Source organism: Schistocerca gregaria, chromosome 3, assembly GCF_023897955.1.
Source record: "Schistocerca gregaria isolate iqSchGreg1 chromosome 3, iqSchGreg1.2, whole genome shotgun sequence".
NCBI lineage: Eukaryota > Metazoa > Arthropoda > Insecta > Orthoptera > Acrididae > Schistocerca > Schistocerca gregaria.
In genome coordinates this window covers 917,373,439-917,395,482 of record NC_064922.1, presented here as the reverse complement: position 1 = coordinate 917,395,482, position 22,044 = coordinate 917,373,439, and the positions used below count along the sequence as shown (strand labels likewise).

Below are 22,044 nucleotides of genomic sequence, written 5' to 3'. Positions count from 1 at the left end.
GTTCACGAATGGCAGCAGGCTGAATCACTAGACTGATGCACAATTTTGTAGTCTGGTCGAGTGGAATAATCACGAGTGCCCCTGCTGTCATGCGAAATCACACCGCAGACCATAACTCCAGGTGTCGGTCCAGTGTGTCTATCACGCAGATAGGTTCTCTATAGGCCCCCAACTGGCCTCGTTCTAACCAACACACGTCCATCACTGGCGCCGAGGCAGAACCAGTTTTCATCAGCAAGCACAACAGACCTCCATCCTGCCCTCTAATGAGCTCTCGCTTGACGCTATTTAAATCGTAAATAGCAGTGGTTTGGGGTCAATGGAATGCACGCTACATGATGTTTGTCTCAGAGCTGTTCCTGAAGTAAGCGATTATTAACAGTTCGTTGTGTCACTGTGGCACCGACTGCTGCTAAAATTACTACTGCAGACGTTGTACGATGCGCCAAAGCCGCACGTCGACTACCTCTCGATAGTGCCACTTTGTCGTCCAGCGTCCGGTCTCCTTGCGACCGTACATTCATGTGACCAACGCCGCCAGAAATCATCTATAGTGGCTACAGTCCTGCCAACTTCTTCCGAAATATAGCAGAAGGGACTTCCAGCTCCTCGCAGCCCTCTTACACGACCTCGTTCAAACTCAGTGAGGTGTTGATAATGGCATCTTTGTCGCTGTAGAGGCATTCTTGACTAATATGAGCACACCAAGTCCAATGTTAAAGGTAACTAATGCTCACGACAGTTACAGCGTGCATTAAAAGCAACCTTGATTTCCGTCCTCATAGTTTCGCCACTCTTATGCGACTGGCGTGAAATCTGAACAGACGTAACCTATCAGATGTAGAAACACGCCTGCCAACTTTTGTTTATATTGCACCGTTCTTTCTTGGTGTTGCAATTTTCTTTCTGTTAGTGTTTGGTGTTTTTCGATCATTATGTATCCATTCACTCTAGAATACAGTGCATTAAAGAGTCACTGGCTTGATGAAGTATCTAGACCTACATCTGGGTGTGGCACAGGATACTTCTGGCACCATAACTTTATTTCTATTCAAGTTTCGTTATCGAATGCCGTAAAATAACTGTCAGGAAACCTCTGTATCAGAACTAATTTCTCTTATTTTTTTCCTTATACTCATTTCGCGAGACGTACGTGAAAGATAGTAATATGTGGTCTGTCCCTTTCTGAAACAAACTCTCTCGGAATTTCAACAGCAAACCTCTTTGTGTTGTCCTACGGCTGCATTGTAGAAGCTCCCACGTAAGTTTTTTGAGCATCGTAACACTCTCGCCCTGAGTAAATGTTCGCTTGACGAACTACTCCACTTCATCTATTAACCCAATTTTATTACGATCCCACACTGAGGAGCCACACAGAAGAATCGGAAGAAAAAACATTTTGTAAACTACACCTTTTGTTGATAAATTTCATTTCCTTTACGTTCTTCTAATGAATCTCAATCTGATACCTGCTTTTTATAGTTTGTTTTATGTGCTCACTCTACTTTAGATCGCTGCTGGTGATTGTCCCCAGATATCTTCCGCTGTTTACTGTTTCCAGTGATTTTCCGCCACTAGTGTAACTGAACAGTAGTTTCTATTTCTGCGCCTCATGGTACATTTATTTAGGTTCGGGTCGACCACCAGTCCCGCTGTAGGTCTTTCTGTAACTTCCTACAGTCTTCTGGCGTTACAACCTCCTTGCATACAAGCGCATCAACTGCCAACAGGCTCTTCCGATTTTATGCGCTGGACCATTTACATATATTGTAAATACTAACTGCCCTATCACACTCTCTTTTGGCACTTCCTGAGGTATCATTACATCTTCCGACATTATTCCGTTAAGAGAGCCGTGCTGGGTTCTGTCACCAAGGAAGTCTTTAGTCTGTCAGAAATCTGGTGCGATACTCGGTAAGCTTACCTTTCGTTCACTAAACCACGGTACGGAACTGTATGAAGTACCTATCAGAAATTAAGAAATTTCGGTATCCATCTGGGTGCCGACGTCTATAGAGCCCTGGATCTCATGGACGAATAGGCTGTACTGATTTTAGCGAAATGACTACTTGAATTTTATAGAGGAGATTTTTGTTCTCCTGAAACATAATACTTGTGTCTTGAACATGTTTCTTAAATATATATAAATATATAGTAACTTTTATATGATCGGTGCACACCTACACAAAAAATTAATATTGCCAACTGTAATACCAAACTTTCTGGGTGGGTTTCACTTCCGTACAAATACTTCGAGTTCTAGCGAAATATATGCCTATAATTAATCATCACAGTGACTCGTCGACGAATTAGCCTATCCACCGCAGTACTATTGAGGAAATATTGCTACCTTAAGAGCATTGTATCCACTGTGTGTTGCATCAGCCTCGAAGCACAATTCGCGTCCAAGGAATACATGGAGGGAAGGACAGCCGCTGCTACTTTCACGTCAAGGCACCGCCGGACAAAGGTATAAATAGCGTGGTACCCGGAGCCTGGTCACAGTTCAGCAGCTGCAACAGCCAACAGCCCCAAGAGCCGACAATGAAGACCCTGGTGAGTGCAAGAGCGTCATGTAGTGTTTACAGCTGGTCTCGTAAACGTGTGATCACTATGATGTGGCTTGCCACACATACTTATGTAGTACGGAACACACGATTTGTTTTTGTGGTTTCCATACTGTTCCATGCTGGGGATGTGGGAGGACAGTTTCTTAGAAAAAGCTCACTGAGGCAATACATAACAGCTTGAGTGTTTTAACCATATTACTTCTCACCATGGTTTATACTATCAATCGATTACCTAAGCTATACAACGAACTTTTGTAATGGTTTGAAGGAAAGTGACATCACTAGTATTTTGTAGTTTTGTCTTCGAAAAGATGGTTGTGATATATTCTACTAGGACTGCTTAGAATAAGATATCCATATGAGATACGTTAAGTGCATGTTATGTACTTGTGCACTTTACCCATAATGGCCAAATACACAAAAACAGCCGGCCGCGGTGGTTTAGTGGTTCTAGGCGCTCGGTCCGGAACCGCGCGACTGCTACGGTCGCAGGTTCGAATCCTGCCTCGGGCATGGATGTGTGATGTCCTTAGTTTAGTTAGGTTTAAGTAGTTCTAAGTTCTAGGGGACTGATGACCACAGATGTTAAGTCCCATAGTGCTCAGAGCCATTTGAGCCGTACACAAAAACAGGTAATGCAGCTGAGTTTCTCCTAAAGGTGTTCCCATTATCCACTAATTTGTAACACCCACAAGAATAAAATATCAACATCATGGAATGATCATTTCTGACATCGCTGAATTCTACTTTCAGCAAATTTAGCAATGCGTTACTTTCAGAAACGGCCAATGTTCAACAGATATCCGACGTAATTTAGCATGAAACCATTATTGACTCATTCAGATATAACAAATTGTGCTGCACTTGCAGGATGTAAATTTCGTACGTAAGAGAAACTCTGATACAAGTTGTAGAGGGTAAAAATAATGCAGTACTGGGATAGTTGGATTAGGCAGTGAGACACTGAAGGTGGCATATGAGTTTTTGCTGTTTGGACAGCCAGATAACTGACATATGACACTGGCACTAGAAAAAAATGGGTTTTGGAAAAAGATGTGTGTTAACATTAAATACAAATTTACATACAACTGTATCGTTTATGAAGATATTTGTCAGGACTGTGTATCTTTTACACGTGAAAAACGAATAAAGTAAATCCATACAAGAAGAGAACAGAAGCTTGTGAAATGAGGAAAACCCGGATGAGGACGAAGTGAAAGGAATTACGAAAAAAAGTATGACATAGAATGGATTGGTAGATGAGGCTTATCCTGAGGAATCAAGGTATCACCAGTTTGACTACAGAGGATAGCATGTGGCAAAACTTTGAGAGGGATACCAAGACTCGCCAGCAGTAAGCAGGTTCAGATGAGTGTAGGTTACAGAAGTTATGCAGAGATCAAGAGATTTGCACAGGAGAGACTAGTGTGAAGAACTGTAGCAAGCTGGTCCTCGGATGGAGGAAGACTGCCACAGTATGAATAAATGGTCTTAGCTGAAAATGCTTTCTGCCTATGATAGTTCTGAATTCTTATACATAATGAGTCTCCCTCGATGTTTATATATTGCACTGAACTAAAAATCGGAAGGTTAAAACTCAATAATTAATATGGTTTTTCTATCCCATAGATCGTCCTGAGCGTGGTGCTCGCTGTGGCAGTGGCGAAGCCCGGCTACCTGGGCGCTGGACTGCTGGGTGCTGGTCTGGCAGCCCCGGCCATCGCAGCCGCCCCCATCGCCGTGCCAGCGATCCCGCAGCCCCCGGCCAACATCATCATCGGACCCGGCGGTGTGCCCCTGGACACCCCTGAAGTGGCGGCAGCCCGCGGCGCCCACCTGGCCACCGTAGCTCAGACGCGGGCCCGCGACGCCATCATCAACTCGGCCGCCATCCTCGCTGCCCCCGCCGCCATCGCCGCCCCCGCCGCCATCGCCGCCGCCCCCGCCTACGCCGTCGGTCCCCCCGCGCTGATCGGCGGCCTCGCCCCCTCGATCGCCGCCCTGGGTCCAGCGGTGGCTGGAGCCCCTGGAGCCCTGGCTGCCGCCGCCCACCTGCAAGCGAAGGCTGCCCTGCTGGGCTGAACTGCGCTCTACAACAACTTCTATGTCGACTGTGCACAAACGAATATGTCTTAGAGATTTATATTGGAGCACTACACAGAGGCTACAAAGATTCATGTACATAGATATTTATAATTAAATCTACAAATTTACTTTCGTGTTCTTCTCTTTGGAACCTACTTATTTAATCCATAGTAGTACAGTGCAAAACGGTTAATTACCTAAACGATACTGGACGGACTGAGTCAATACAGGTATACCTGTGCTTACAGCATTCATTTACGTGAATGTCGTTAGTGACAATGGGTCTGGTTCAACTAGTTTTCCTGATATGATATACTTCAAGCTGCTAACAACGATTCTCTAGTCAAATAATTTATCGGTATGCAGCTGAGTGACATCATCGGTAACGGCCGATGTTTCGACAGGTCACCACTATGTGATCTTCAAGGTAAAACTGCAGTGCATAAGTGTTATGCTAGTTACCTTAAACCCTAGATTTGCTGAGCTTTTCCAAAAGGATAACACACAAGCACTTTGTCTCCCACTCTCTCTCTCTCTCTCTCTCTCTCTCTCTCTCCCTCCCTCTCTCTCTCTCTCTCTCTCTCTCTCTCTCTCTCTCTCTCTCTCTCTCACACACACACACACACACGCACGCACATTGTCAACGCCAACACATCATCCAATAATCATCCTCACCAGAAAATTACTAAACAAAGGTTAAGGTGGCATTAACTCTTCCGCCTGCTTTTTTATGAGGAAGAGAGCAGGTTTCGAAGCAGAATTTAAGGAAAAACTTCCGTCTCTACTTGCAAAGTTACCTGCAGTTTTAATCTCAACTACTTCCTTAACAACACTATCCCAATAGATGATTGTGTATGCCCGAATGCCTGGGTTGTTGTAATCCTTAGGATTTTCTGCAATAGCCGATTGTCTCGGTGGTTGTAAGCCTATGTGTCGCTTATGATCAATACACGTGTCTTCCACGGTCGTGATTGACCAATGTAAAACATGCCGCATCTGCAGGGAATTTGATAGACACCCAAGATCATATTCCAGGGAACCTAAAAGACGCTAATCTAGGATGGAGGTCCTCGAAATGCGAACAGTGTTATTGGAGATGATGTCTTCATAAGGCAGAAAGGCTGTAGACCTTGGCAGCAATTAGGTATTATCATCACTCACCTGGTTCTCCGTTGGTCACTAGGGCAACATACGTCTCATCTGCCTTTCAGTATATCCATTCTGATGAAAAGTGTCCTAAAGAGGGTTCATATGGTTCAGGTGGATCTGAGCACTATGGGACTTAACTTCTGAGGTCAGCAGTCCCCTAGAACGTAGAAATACTTAAACCTAACTAACCTAAGGACATCACACACACCCATGCCCGAGGCAGGATTCGAACCTGCGACCGTAGCGGTCTCACGGTTCCAGACTGTAGCGCCTAGAACCGCTCTGCCATCCCGGCTGGCGTAATCATCTCAAGTAATCTACGAAAGTCATTTGAAATTTAAACCTGGGTGGGTGGAGCATAAAGTGAACCCCACATATCTAGAACACCGGTCCTAACCATTGCTACGCTTCACTTGATACTACCGAATGAAACTGTTTGGAAAAGACATCCCATTTCGACGGCTCGATCTGGCATACCCTTTCAGTGTAAGGAACACGTGTTATCAAATAGCCCCACATAATAAAGAATTTACATTAGAGATACACAAAACGATTATGAAAGTACAAAATAATGCTAAAAGTTGATAGTTAATCAGAAAAGATTAGTACACAGTGAAAAGGCACTGAATTTTTAAATCCTGACAGCTGGAATATGGAAGATCGCTAAATCAAGGAAGATGTAAGAAACAGATCTACATGTACATCATACTCCGCAAGCCACCTAACGGCGCTGCGGATGGGTACTTCTGCTACCACTAACTGATTCCCCCTCCCCTGTTCCACTCCCGAGTGGCGTGTCGGAACAATAATTGTCGGTAAATCTCTATCCTACGTCTTTTCACAAAATGTACACTACTGGGTATTAAAACTGCAACAGCAAGAAGAAATGCAGATGGTAAAAGGGGATATCTTGGACAAATATATTATACTAGAACTGACATGTGATTACATTTTCACGCAATTTGGGTGCATAGGTCCTGAGAAATCAGTACAAACAGTAACCACCGTTAGCCGTAATAAAGGCCTTGATACGCCTGGGCACTGAGTGTGGCAGAGCTTGGATGGCGTGTACAGGGACAGCTGCCCATGCAATTTCAACAAGATACCACAGTTCAGCAAGAGTAGTGACTGGCGTATTGTGACGAGCCAGTTGTTAGCCACCGTTGACCACACGTTTTCGGTTAGTGAGAGATCTGGAGAAGGTACTGGCCAGGGCAGCAGTCGGACATTTCATGTATCGAGAAAGGCCCGTACAGGACCTGCAACATGCGGTAGTGCATTATCCTGCTGAAATGTAGGGTTTCGCAGGGATCGAATGAAGGATACAGCCAAGGACCTTAACACATCTCAAATGTAACGTCCACTGTTCAAAGTGACGTCAATGCGAACAAGAGGTGACCGAACATGTAACCAATGGCACCTCATACAATCACGCCGGGCGATACGCCAGTATGGCGACTAGGAGTACCTGCTTCCAATGTGCATTCACCACGATTTCGCCAAACACGGATGCGACCATCACGATGCTGTAAACATAACCTGGATTCATCCGAAAAAATGACGTTTTGCCATACGTGCACCCCGCTTCGTCGTTGAGTACACCATCGCAAGCGTTCCTGTCTGTGATGCAGCGTCAAGGGTAACCTCAGCCATCGTCTCCGAGCTGATAGTCTATGCTGCTGCAAACGTCATCAAACTGTTCGTGCAGTTGGTTGTTCTCTTGCAAACATACCCATCTGTTGCCTCAGGGAGACGTGCCTGCACGATCCGTTACAGCCATGCGTATAAGATGCCTGTCATGTCTTTTGCTAGTCATACGAGGCCGTTGGAATCGAGTACGGCGTTCCATATTACCCTCCTGAACCCACTGATTCCATATTCTGCTAACAGTCATTGGGTCTGGACCAATGCTAGCAGCAATGTCGCTATACGGTAAGCCGCAATCGCGAAGCACGTTATGTTCGTGGTGTAGCATTTTTTATGGCCAGTATTGTATTTAGTAGGTATGTGTCCTCCGACTCTTCCTGGAAAGTGCGATCTCGAAATGCCAATAATAAACCTCTAGATGATTAACGCCTCTCTTGTCGCGTCTGCCTCTGGAGTTCTGTGAGCGTCTCTGTAACATAAGATTGTTAAGGTATTCGTGGCCACTTGTTGACCACCTGCTTGTTGCCTTCTGTGTCGTGTGCTTCAGCCGACGCTAGTCTGATGATTTTTCTGACGTTTCGCAAGCACGATTGTCAAAGTTTCACCCTCCATGCTGGTGGTGGACAGGAGTTGAGTTCGCGGCCGCAAACTGTAGGTACAGTCGTGGACAAAACGAGCGAGTTCCCTCGTCTTTTTGTTATGCTGATCCGCACAGCTTTAAAGTCTGCTACACAACATAACAGGCAAGGCGACGAAGTGCTACCAACATACTACGCATGAAATTGAAAAACTATTCGAACTTTGTCAGACTGTTTTCAATCATCTGTAAGACTATATTAATGCTGATTAGTGCGTTAAACACAACACGTAAATATATGATACAAATTAAAGAAGAAACCCTGATGAGTATGAACTGTACTAATAAAAATGAATTTTAGCTTATCGAGATAACATAACAGTCTTAGTAAGACAAAGTACCACAGATCGTTACGAATTAGCCAAATATTATGAGCCTTCGGCCACGAAACAGCCATACTGGATTATCGTTTCTGACCCACCATGAAAGTACGCAAATTTAGCAATGCATGAAGATTCATAACGAAATTCAGTTAAAAATCATTCAGTACCATACTTAAGTCAGTTCAATTATTGACAGAAGCATACATGTGGGAAAACGTCAGCCAATCTCGCACGGAACGACCCCTCTCCAGGATGACAAGGCGACAGCAGCGGCTCCAATGCGAAGAGGACATACGTGCCGCGCCCGACTGGTAATTCGTCAGTGTGTAATAAAATTCTTTAACACGATTTGTTTGTATGTTGTCTAGCGATCCGAGAAAGCAAAAAAATGGTTCAAATGGCTGTGAGCACTATGGGACATAACTTCTGAGGTCATCAGTCCCCTAGAACTTAGAACTACTTAAACCGAACTAACCTAAGGACATCACACACATCCATGCCCGAGGCAGTATTCGAACCTGCGACCATAGCGGTCGCGCGGTTCCAGACTGTAGCGCCTAGAACCGCTCAGCCATTCCGACCGGCCGCGAGAAAGCAGCACCCCCAGACACCCTATATGTGACGATTAGGCTGGATTTAACACAGCGTGTACCGAAAACCGACATACAGGGACCCATACCTGCACAAACATTAAAACCACCACCCGAGCCAGAAAAGAGGCATTTTTAATAGATCGTAACGCGAGCAACGCGAATGTCTGAGCAGCAGCACATCAGACGCGACGTAAAACACTTAGAAAGTGTTCTGAGGAGCAGTGGGTACTCCACAAGTTATATTACAAGTATAACAGAGCCAAACATTAGGCGAAGTGACAAATCGGAAAAAAATGTCGGATACGGCCCTTCCGACATACATTCCCAAAGTGACGGACAGAATTGGCCTATATTGCGCAAATAAGGCGAAAAGACTATTCACGAACCGACAAAGATGATCAAAGGGTGTCTCATATCAGCAAAGGAGAAAAGGGACATCCTTGCATTGTCAGGAGTATACCGGATACCATGCACATGTGGCAAAGTTTATGTTGGAATGGTTCAAATGGCTCTGAGCACAATGGGACTTAACATCTGAGGTGATCAGTCCCCTAGAACTACGGAAACCTAACTAACCTGCCCGAGGCAGGTATTAGAACTGGCGACCGTAGCAGCAGCGCGGTTCCGGACTGAAGCGCCTAGAACCGCTCGGCCACATCGTCCGGCTAAGTTGGAATGACTGGAAGATCAATCAACACCAGAATCATAGAACATAAGCGACATTGCAGGCTGGGGCCGGTGGAGAAATCGGCTGTGGCAGAGCACGGGCTGTGTGAGACGAACCACGTAGTAAAATTCGCCGACACTGAAGTTCTGGCTGTAGAGAAGAACTATCACACTCGCTTGTTCAGAAAAGCTATAAAAATAATTAGCTTCAACAGGAAAGAAAAAAGGCTCAAGGTAAACGATCCTGGTTCTGGTGCTGCCGCGAATGACTGTCGCAGGTAACATGAGAACCGCAGCGGAAATGACCGCTGAGATGCCCTCGGACGTTGGTGCGCCACATACAGTCGTGGACAAAACGAGCGAGACCCCTCGCCCTTTCGTTATGCTGATCCGCACAGCTTTAAAGTCTGCTACACAACATAACAGGCAAGGCGACGATGTGCTACCAACATACTACCCACAGGAGTGAAATTGAAAAATACCCGAACTTTGTCAAACTGTTTTCAATCATGTGTAAGACTACATTAATGCTGATTAGTGCGTTAAACACAACACGTAAATATGAGATATAAATTAAAGAAGAAACACTAATGAGTATAAACTGTATTAATAAAAATGAATGTCAGCTTATCGAGACAACATAACACTTTTAGTAAGACAAAGTACCCCATATCGTTACGAATTAGCAGAACATTATGTGCCTTCGGCCACGAAACTGTCTGTGTCAACACTCAGACCAGCCATACTGGATTACCGTTACTGACCCACCATGAAAGTATGCAAAGCAAGCGGTGAAATCAAGGTAGAAAATTCATGTTTTTGGGTCAGGGAAGCTCTGTGCAACAGAAACTGCAGATAATTTTGCCATTTTCATTGCGAAATTGCCTTGTTCTTCATGCCTGGATTAATAAAAGAGGGCTGTTTGCCTGGGTTGTCTGCTAGCGTAGTGAAAGGTGTTTGCTACTGCAAGGGAGGTCTGGTTTGTTTTCGGTTCTAATCTCGATGGAGGCAGTAGTCTATGAGTAAAGCAATTTTAAGAAATTCTCGGGCCCCAATACGTTTTATTGCAATCTTTATTCTGGCGCCCTGTGGATGTCAATATGAAACTCTTGTAGAATTTCATACTTGTTACTGCCTACATACATAGGAAATACTAACTTTTTTGGAGGTAAGATGATATAAAGAATTCTCATAAGAGAAGTTTTTCAACAGAGGCTAGAAACCAGTGGTAAGGAATTTATTTTGGGGTCTATTTAATGAAGGAGATGGTTGTGTTGCAAAGGAAAATAGTATTAATTTGTATCACTTCTAAATAATGAATCAGATTCAGCTGTGCATCCTGAGCAAATAAATTATTATTGTGATGTTGATAATGAGAGTTTAATTCGCAACAGAAATATTATTGAATTAGGAGAGATGGGATTTACTATGGTGGTCGTAAATATGAACTGTGTAAGGTAAGGTGAAGCCGCGAGAGTAAGGCCACACTATGCAAGGAGCAGATGCTAACAGCCACAGTGGTATTAAATTAAGATGATGGATGTTTGAGGTGGAATATTTTCTTGTGTTCAGGTTAAAATTATGGGGATCTTATTCCCTTGGGTGTATGTTTTGGGGACAAATATATTGTATATAATATGTTTAGTTTAAGATTTTAGGAGATGTATTTTTTGTGGTGATATGTCTGTTTTGTGGGTATATTTTTGGGGTACATGTCTTGGAAATTGTTAGACGTAAGAATTATGGCTGGGTTAACTACATGCATTTTTATTTGAGTGTGGGAGTTGTAAATATGAGCTACAAACCAAAGAGTGAAAGAAGTGTAGTTCAATAAGCTCTAAAAGCTGTAATTATTGAATGATAACTGAAAATGTTAAGTTGAAAATACAAAGACGTTGAAGTAAAATGAGAATTATTGCATAGTTTAGTTACATTATTAATTTTGATTTGGACATTCACAATACTTCTTTTGGTGCATGGGAGTCCAGCTGGTAATTGAGAAAGGTCTGCTGATTATTATGTAAATGACATAACAGCAATATGAAGTTGTTGTGTACGATGCTTGAGTCAATTTGGTTTTTGCGAAACATATTATTTTGACTTGTGGGGTTGTCTGTTCTTTGTGGTTTAATTATGTTCAAATACAGTATTGTGTGCTGCACAGTTTAATATGTTTTTTTTTTCACATTCAATTAAGCTATTAAGACCAGCGATCAAATTTTGGTTTGGTTAAACTAAGAATTAGTTTGTTTATTGACGATTTACCATGACACCAGTCATCTGTTTAACATTATGACTGTTATTGTGTACAATACAATTTAAGTTCACGTTAGATGGAGAATCTTTACAATGGCTTGGGCTATTCTAGCTTCGAAAGGAACGAGTTATTGCTTCATAAATGGAAAATCTGGATTTGGCAATCATTCATAGCGAAAACTACAATGTGTATGGTCGTGTCAGGTTTCACTTTAAGATTTGGTTTTCTGTTTTGTAAAGTCTGGATATCAGAAGGGGTGGGTTTCCATCCAACCTGCCCTTGGTATTCAGATACATGTAATTAAGAGGTTTATAAACGCATTACGAGTTGTGCGATGGAAATACAACTAAGTTGATTTGTGCAACAATTATGTAACTTGAACGAAAGTTTGGAAAAAATCATGGTACCTACTTGAGATGCTGAAACAACAGTTTCGGAAGACTAACCATCGCCAGATTCATAAAAGTATTCATAGAATCACGTTACGTTTAATATAACATCATTAACGTCAGATGATAAAACCATGACTTAGACACTGTTGTCCTATCTTAATATAAATTATGTCGTCAATCTATAAAAGCTGTGTTAGTTGATGCACTTATTCTTATAACTGTAGTCAGCATCAACTCTGTGAACAGGTTCATATAATATTTAATGGCGAAGCATCATGTGAACTGAGTGGCACTGAGAAGCGGTCTCTTCAGATATTAGGAGGGGAGAGAAATATGTATTCAAGTACTTTGCTGGGTACTGCTACAAACGGTCATGTTGGTCGAGTGTCATGAGATGAGCAGTGAGACAGTTTCATGTGGCCTTGGAAAATACGTCATAGTTTACTAGGTCATGAAACAGAATATTTGGATGATGGTGAATTTTCTATATTTGGCAGGCACTGGCGAAATTTGACAGTTGATAGTTCTCGTTACTTACAAATATTGCGATTTTCCTTGGACTGACAGTTGTCGAATTAGAATTATGCAAGTTCCCGGAGATGTGGATATTTTGCTCGCTGCTTTGACGGTTAAAACATTTTGGACGATGGTGGACGTGGAATACTTTCACATCAGAGCGTTGATGATTGGCGATGGTAAGAACATGGATTCGCATCATGTTACTGTGTTGAGGAGCTAATAAGGGCAGAGGTTTTTATTTAGTGTTTATTGAAGAGATCCTTTTCACTACATTTTAATAAGAGAGACGTTACAGTTAGAGTGATTGATTACTTCTTTAGATTTCATTGGGCAAGAATATGAAAGCGAACCTAGCCTCTCTGGGCCTCCTAGACACCCATAATTAATAGAGCCCTGTATTACTGATAACTTATCATTACGATATGAGCTTCAAGATCGAGGCATGCCCCAAGATTGTGTTACTCAACTACTACTTTCTCACAACATGTATAAATGCCTAGTGGATATCAATGGAAGTCCTATGAGACTTTTTCGCGGATAATGGTGTTATGTAAGAACTCACAACGCAAGAAAACTGTAGCAAATCGCAGGAACACCTGGTGAGTGATTAGCAGTTCACCTTCGATGTAAACAAACTTAGGGAATGGCGGATAAAAAGCACAAAAATCCTTTAGTGTATAATTAAACAATCTCAGAACAATCAATGGAGCAGTCACATTCGTACAATGTCTGGGAGTATAGGTATGGAGTGATTTAAAGTGGAACAATTTCATAAAACTATTCCCGGATAATTTAGATCCCAGATTCATGGGAAAAATACTCAGGAAGTGTAAGCCACCCAAAAAGGAGTGGCTTACAAAACACTGACTCAACCAATACTTGAATATTGCCCACCAATACTTGAATATTGCTCATCTATCTGGGATCCATACCAGATGGGACTGAGAGCGTGAATGGAGAAGATCCAGAGTAGTACAGCGCTTTTCGTTGCAGATTCATTTAATAATCACGTGCCTATGGACAGTATCAAAGTTCTCGGGTTCCGATCTCGACTGGAGCAACTGCTTAAATTTTTCAGCCGTAGCGACTGGTACTCGTTATGTTCCACTTGCGTCGCTGATATCGACACTCCTCTGGTCTTGTATCTCTGACTGTTCCGCCTTTGGTTTTCCGGTTTAGCGTGTGGCTGAATGCTCTCTCTGGTCGGCGTTCAACGAGACAACGTGTTATGAAGGCGGGCCCTCGTCTCTATCCGCTGTGCCTGGGCCTCGCCGTCTTCGCCGTCCTCGCCGTTTTGCTGTGCGCCGGGTAGATGGAGCTGATTAGTCAGCGCGTTTGCGTGCGAAGCGGTGGCGGGTCCGTCATCTCATGCTGGACATCTTCTCATCGCGTAACTGGAAGTATTAAGTTACGTATGATTCGTATTCTACTGTTAACCTGTGAAGATTTGTAGGACTTATGGTGACATGTTGTATCTACCGCAGATCCGTTAAGGATGGTTCTGAGTAAGAGAGTGTTATACGGAACTTACGAAGTCTACGGTTTGGAAGTGTTGTTTCCGAGGAGCGCAGTTTAACTAGAGTTTTACTGCTTGTTTTCAAGATTTCTTGCAATGTTAATTTAATGTAGTATGTTAATTAGTGTGCTCTTCGCCCACTTTTGGTTTTAGACTTTCTTGGATATGAGGGGCAGAGCTTTCGATCAGTCAATTTCATTGTGACCACTGATAAGTCTTAAAAGGCCTTTGTAGGACATTGTCGCTTGAGCCTGCCTGTCTTACTCTCACGCCCTCTATGGGTCCTGTACTTATGTAGTATTCCTTTGTGTGTATTTCGTCTGGCATTCTCTATTCTGACTTTAGTTTTAGTTTTTTATAGATGACGGAAACGCTCTTTCTGGTCTGGTCTGTTGTCAGTTTGCCTTGCCGTGCGGACCCGGCCGTTCCTTCCCTGGTAATTGTGTTGGCGTCCTACATGACGGCAACCCCACTGTGGGTCCATGCGGAGCCTTTACCAACCAAGCAATTAGCTTAAACATTCTATTATCGCTGTATTTCAGTTGGTGTTGTTGATCTTTCTCATGAATATGTTTACATGGCAACTTCATCCAGTCGTTCTTTTTATACCTGACCTTTTCATTTGTTGATGCAGCTAACAACTGATTTAAATCAAAGTTTTTAAGATTCTGAATTTGTTTGCTTTTACATTTGTTAAATTCATTAGCTTAACGGGTGTAAACAACTTAGAATTTTAAGCAGAAGTTTCTCCCATTTGTGAAAGCCAGTTGTACATTTTCTTAAGAGGACAAGGGTCCGATTTAAAATTTTATATTATTATTCTGAAATTTTTTCTTTAGTTGGAATTCAAATTATGTACCAACTGCTAGTTGTCCATCAAAAAAGCTCCCTAGCTTCCTTGGAGCTCTGAGTAGCCTGCCGAGGGGGAGGTAACAAAGAGAAAAAGTTTTATTGGCAGATCTAGATTTCAGCTAGAAACTAGCCATTCTCAATGAACTATAATTTTTGATAGATGCATTGATCAAAAATGATAGTGCATTGAGAATGTATAGATTCTAGCTGAAATCTAGATCTGCCAATAAAATTTCAAAAGGACGACTTTTAGCTGAAATCTATTATTTAAAAGTCGATATAACAGTCACTGCGAGCAACAGCCTTCGAAATGGAAGGTAAACTGAACGACAAAAAGATTAAATAAACAACGAAAGCGTGAGAATATATGAAGGCATAGGACAGGTAATTTATTATGTAAAGGGCGATGATAACCATTTAATAGTTGAGGACTGGAATATTGTGGTATTGTAAGAAAATGAAGACGGTGTTACGGGAGAAATTACGGAAAGACTGAGACCTCCACCAGTAGTTGGGTATACGCTGTTTCAAAATTCGCAGGAAAAGGGTGGCGACAGACGAAGACTTCAGTCGGGCTATATCAAGTGAGAGAGAACTCCAAATGTGATACTGGACTGTAAGGCTTTATCAGGAGCATTGTGCCTGTAGCACTAAGTATCTACTGTCGGACTGCTTATATGATAAATTATATACACAAAACTTCCTCGTAAATCAGTATGTCTGTAAGTGAGAACCGTATTATAATCCCTACAGTAATTCCTGAAATTAGTCTCTACATACAGACAGAAAAAGTGGGCCAGGTACTTTACACCGTCCGTCCACAACAGTCAGAGACTGATTCTGTTCCTTGCAAATAAGCAATGTCAGATCAGTAACTCTGGTGGCAGCTGGACTAAGAACTGTAAACAACAGATGCGCCTTCCGCAAGTCAGTTGTGAGCGGGCAAGTTTTAACCAATGGAAATGTCGCCCTAGTGTGTCAACTTTGTTACGTCACAAATTGCAATGCAGAAAAGTGCTGAAGATATTCTGTTGAGTGTTTAGAAAAAGAGAAAAGCGTCATCCAAATTTGTATTGCACATCTTGACTCTTGAACGAAAAACAACGACGCCAAAAATGACTACTGCAACTTGACTGAAACGAACAATAATCTACATAGAATAGTCAAGGAAGATAGACATTGCAATACATCCAGCAGATAATTGCGGACGTTTGTTGGAAGTGCTGCTCTGAAATGCAAAGCTTGGTACAGGAGACGAATTCTTGGTGGGCCGAATCAAACCAGTCAAAAGACTGATATCTCACGTAAAAAGGAAAATGAAGAGACGACAGAAATTTAGAGGTCTCGTCTTGAAGAAACAAAGTGGAAAGGAGTGGCATACTGAAGGACAGAGGCATGATGAAGTGCATTGGAACTTCTCTGCTTCTGTAGATACAAGACACTGAAAACTAAAGAAGGCATTTGGTTAAAGAAGAATAGACACCTCTGAAAGAGGTAGTCACTAAATTTGTATAGACTAATATACTTGCTTGAACACTTTGTTGGGGTTGGTGGAGACAATTCAAGTTTATTAATTAAGTGTATTTCAATTATCATTTACGCGTGCTACCGACTATGAGACTCGTATCAAGCCAGTGCTGGTATTGTTTGTCCATGAAAATGTATATAAATAAACTTATCTACAAGTCTGTCTGCTCTGCGGCCGTTTTTGTTAGTCTTTAAGGCAGAACAGAGATCTATGACACACAGCAGTCATATAAAAATTTCTTTACTTGTGATGTAATTGTACATGTTTCATAAGGGCTCAAGATAGACCACAAAAATCTGTGCAGTCGTTTTCGTTGTTGATTGTTACGTCTGTACCAATAGGTGAGGAGACCAAAACTAGAGCGACTGTGGTTGATAGGTGCTCTCTGCTTCCTCTCTTTCTCTCTCCCTCTCTCTGAGAATTGAAAACTTACAAATATGGTCCGTATTACTGCAAACAATAACTGCAGTCTTTATTCGTGTGATTGTCGGATAGTATACGGTGCAGGTGTTACTCACAGCTCGTAGGTAATTGAATAATGAGTTGAAAACAGTCAAGACAATGTCGGGAAATTTTTTTTCACGAGTACAATACTTTTCTCACTGCTGATTTCAGTCCTTTGGTCACCTTCTGATATCAGATAAATGTACCTGAAGAGGATGGTATAATCGAAACCGGTAGTATACAAACAGTTATTTTATACGTAGCTCTTGCCAGTTTCCTAATACACTAAAGTAAAAAAATGCAACACCAAAAAGTAATTAATGTAGAGTAATGAAATATGGGGAATACATTTTTCTAGGCAACATATTTAAGTGATTAACATTGCAAGTTCACAGGCCAATGTAAGCTCAAGAAAAGATATCGCAACTGTGAAACGTTGGCACAATGATAAGAGTTGTAACCGCCAGAATGTTGAACGCAAGAATGCAAACGTGCTTGCATTGTGTTATACATGTGGCAGACGTCAGTTTGTTGGATGGAGTTTCATGCCTGTTGCACTTTGTCGGTCAATAGAGGGGCGGTTAATGCCGGATATTGATTACGCAGAGGTCGTAGTTCGATGATGTCCATACATGCTCGACTGAAGATAGACCTGTTGATGGAGTACGACAAGCATTCGACATTCTGTAGAGTATCTTGGGTTACAATAGCGGTCTGAGCAAGTGTTATCCTGTTGGAAAGCAGCAACTGAAATATTGTTCATGAATGGCAGCATAACGAGTCGAATTTCTAGGATGATATACGATTTTGCAGTTAGAGTGAGTGGGATAATCACGAAAGAGCTCCTGCTGTCGCACGAAAACACACCCCTGACCATAACTCGAGGTCTTGGTCCGGTATGTCTAGCATGCAGACAGTTAGTTTATAGGTCTTCCACTGGCGTCCTTCTCACCAATCTACAGCCATCGCTGGCACCGAGGTAGAACCGCGTTTGAATAGAAACGTGATAGGCTTCCAACCCAAATGAACTCTCGCTTGACTCCACTAAGTCATAAATGGCGGTGTTTTGGGGTCAATGAAATGCACGCTACAACATGTCTGGCATGGAGCTGTTCTTGACGTAACTGACTTGTAACAGTTTGTTGTGCCGCTGTGCTGCCAGCTGCTGCTAGAATTACTGCTGCAGATACAGAGCGATGCACTACAGCCGTACACGGAAGGTGACGCTCTTCAGTCTCGACAGTCCAGTGGCTATCTGGAGCCACAATACACTCTGGTGACCACTGCTGTCAGCAGTCATGTACAATGACTTCATTCGCGTCAAGTTCTTCTGGAATACCGCAGAAGGAACTTGCAGGTCCTTGTGGCCCTCTTACACGATCTCTTTCAAACTCCGTAAGGCGTTGTTGATAATGGCGTCTTTGTTATCGTAAACGCATTCTTGACTAACATCAACTCACCACCGTTACAGTGTGTACTTAAAGTAAACCAGATTTTCTCTCTGGTAGTTGCGTTACTAGAGCCCCTGTAACGCGACTGGCGCGAAATCTGATTAGATGTGATTTGTCAGGTGTAGAAACAGACATAAGAACTTTCGTTTATGTCGTACATTTCCTTCTTGGCGTTGCGACTTTGTTACCGTCAGTGGTTGATGTTTATCTTCCATTATGTAGCCATTCACTTAACAGTACAGTGCACCCCACGATACGTGACACAGGGTACTTCTGGCACCTTTAACTTTACTTTCATTCACCGTTCCATTCGCGGACGGCTCGTAAGTAATGTAACTGCCAGTAAACCTCTGTCTTACCTCTAATTTCTCAGACTTTTTCGTGATGGTCATTTCTCGAGACGTATGCGAAATGACGTAATATGTGATCTGTCCATTCCCGGAAAGAGCAGAAATGTGAACATTAAACATCTCTGTGTAGCCCAACGGCTCTAATGTAGAAGCTCCCACGTAAGTCTGTGGAGCATCGTAACACTCTAGGCCCTAATAAGCGATCCTGTGATGAAACGTGCCGTTCTATGTCGGATCTTCTCTGTCTCACCTATCAACCTAACTTTATGACGACCCCACTCTGAGGAGTAAATCAGAAGAATCGGATGAATAAACGTTTTCTAAGCCACACGATTTGTGGATAAATTACACTTTCTTTAGTTTCTTCTAATTGATCTCAGTCTGGTACGTACTTTTCATACAGTGTGTTTTATGTGTTAATTCCACTTTAGGTCGCTGCGCGTGGTTGTTCCTAGGTATTTTACGTTGTTTACTGTCTACAGTGGTTTATCGCCACTTGTGAAACACCAAAATAATGAATTTCTTCGCCTATTTATGAGCCATGTACTACATTGATTTAAGTTCAGGGTCAACTTCTAGTTCCTCTGTAGGTCTTTCTGCAATTTGCTACAGTCTTCTTATATACATCTACCTCATGTGCCAACAAACATATGGCTCTTGCAATGATATACACGGAGTCATTTACACATACTGCAAACAGTAACTGTCCTGCCGCACCCTCTTTTGGCATTAAGCTGTGCGTAGCTCGTGTTTCCGACATCATGTATTTTACACTTTGTTTTTAACGTACTTCCACCTCACTACGTTAATTTAAGTTACTACTGTCACTGAGTTGGTGCTTTTCCTGGCGTTATGTCCACTGACGACTATTCTAGATGATGTCGGCATTCTGAGGGAGTCGTTCGGTTCCTGCGGACCAGAGAAGTTATCTCCGCGCGGTGCAGACGGCTGGGTCCGCTGCCGGTCCCTGCGCAGTGTCGGAGCGTGTGAGGAGCTGTCCAGTCGTTACGAGCTTCGTGGTTCACCGACCCAGGACGTCAAAGCTGAGTAATGGTTTCAAGTACCAAAGCCACGTCCATTCATGATGTGTGGTTCGATTTGGTGGTTCGCTGTTTTCCTGTGAGCAACACCGAGTGTTTGTATTGCTGAAATTTAGCCGATATGCGGTGGAATTAACTATATTGTTTGATTACAATTCAAATGCACCAGAGGAATTTTCTGTCTTGAGGCCGTTAGTGTTCGGTTACCTGCCCTGGCTACTAACCTAATTTCAGCCAGTGTTCTTTCCTCTCCTGTTGTCGCTGTCTAACACGGTGTGTAGTTTTGGCAGCTTAATATATATATATATATATATATATATATATATATATATATATATATATATATATATATGATTGTGGATAATCACGTACGCAACATTTTGTGTTTGAATTCTCATGTACGGATTGGTGGCAAGCAAGTCGTTTGTTGATCTGTCCGTGGCTTTCCCTTGGATGGGTTTCTAAGGATCAAGTGTAACAGGGCTCACCAGCTGTGTCACCTAAGTGAACGAGGGCAGACCGACCCCCTGGAGGCTTCTGAGTGCTGTTGTCTTTACTGTCTTTCTCACCGGTGTTTAATTGACCGTTTATAATCGATAATAGCCAATGATTTAAAAAAATTATCGGTTTAACTGTGTTTTGTGTAAGTAACTCTGAATGCCGGCAATTGAATATTTGCTGTAAGGTTATTGCCGTTGTATTGTCTTTTCTTTAGTCTGGTTTCAGCTACTTGTAACTTAAGGCTTATGGTTATATATTTCTTTTCTAATTTTAGAAAATTAATTGTGGGCCTTCAGCCTTGGAACCTTATTCATAAAATTATCTTTCAAGCTTAAACATTGCAGTCTTCTGCCTTGGAAAGGTTATGGTAATTTATTTTAAAATCTTGAAAGTCTTATTGTAGGCCCTCAGCTGTTTGTATTACATCTTGATTATATTTGTCTATCCACCCTTGCCTTGAGGCTTTCAACCTAGCTGTGTTATATATATATATATATATATATATATATATATATATATATATATATATATATATATGTTAGGCATATATATAGTGTTACCGCCTATCATGCAACGGGACCCGGGTTAGATTCCCGGCAGGAGACTGAGTGTTTCAGTATTATGACATGCAAGTCACCGAAGTGGGGTCAATATATATATATCATTTTATTTGCTATTTTAACTGAATTTTTAGCTTGTTGATTTTGAAGATTTCTCGTTTGGAGGCCTTCAGCTGTGAAAGTGAAAGATTTGAACTCTGAAACTCGTAGCTGTAAAAGTTGGGCTATGTGCCGCCTTGGTTGTAAATGTGTTATTAAATTACAATAAATTATAATTTTAAGGTGAAACCGACCCCAAACTTATTTGGCCCTTTCCTCAATCCTAATCACATTTTCTGCCCAACGGGTTTAGCGGGCGTCTCAGGCATTCCTGGAGCTTTCCTTACATGTTTCTATTTTATTCCGTTAAGAGAGTAATGTTGAGTTCTGTCCGGAAGGAACCCTTAGTCTACCAAATTTCTGGTCCAATACTCGGTAAGCTGATGTTTCGCTCATTAAACGAGGTTACGGAGTTCCAGTGCCTTCCTAAAATCAAGAAGTCTCGGGATCCATCTAGGTTCCGGCATTCACACAGCAGTGGTTCTCACAGACTAATAGAGTGAGCTGTTTTTCGCAAGATTTCTACTTGAATTTTTATCTGTAAGATTTACGTCCTCCTGAAACATAACGGGTGCTCCTTGACCACGTTTCTTAAATGCGTAAAAGCAGTATTTACCTTTACGACGTGCGCCTCCGTAACGCAGCTGTAGTGTTACCGCCTATCATGCAACGGGACCCGGGTTAGATTCCCGGCAGGAGACTGAGTGTTTCAGCATTATGACAAGCAAGTCACCGAAGTGGGGTCAACTAAAAAGACTTAGGGTATGGCGGACGAACAAAGAAGGGGATATCCCGGCCTATAAATGCAGTACGATCATATATACAGTTCCGATTTGTGCAAACCTCCACAAAGAGCTAAGATTGC

The 22,044-nt window shown here is 42.4% G+C and overlaps 1 protein-coding gene across 1 annotated transcript; it reads left to right on the top strand.

The window, feature by feature from the left end:
• The first annotated feature begins 2,502 nt into the window (after window positions 1–2,502).
• On the top strand, window positions 2,503–4,783 carry LOC126355774 (cuticle protein 18.7-like). Its single transcript, XM_050006177.1, has 2 exons — window positions 2,503–2,556; window positions 4,200–4,783. The coding sequence occupies exons 1-2, from the start codon at window positions 2,545–2,547 to the stop codon at window positions 4,650–4,652; spliced, it is 465 nt and encodes a 154-aa protein (XP_049862134.1). The 5' UTR covers window positions 2,503–2,544; the 3' UTR covers window positions 4,653–4,783.
• The last annotated feature ends 17,261 nt before the right edge of the window (window positions 4,784–22,044 follow it).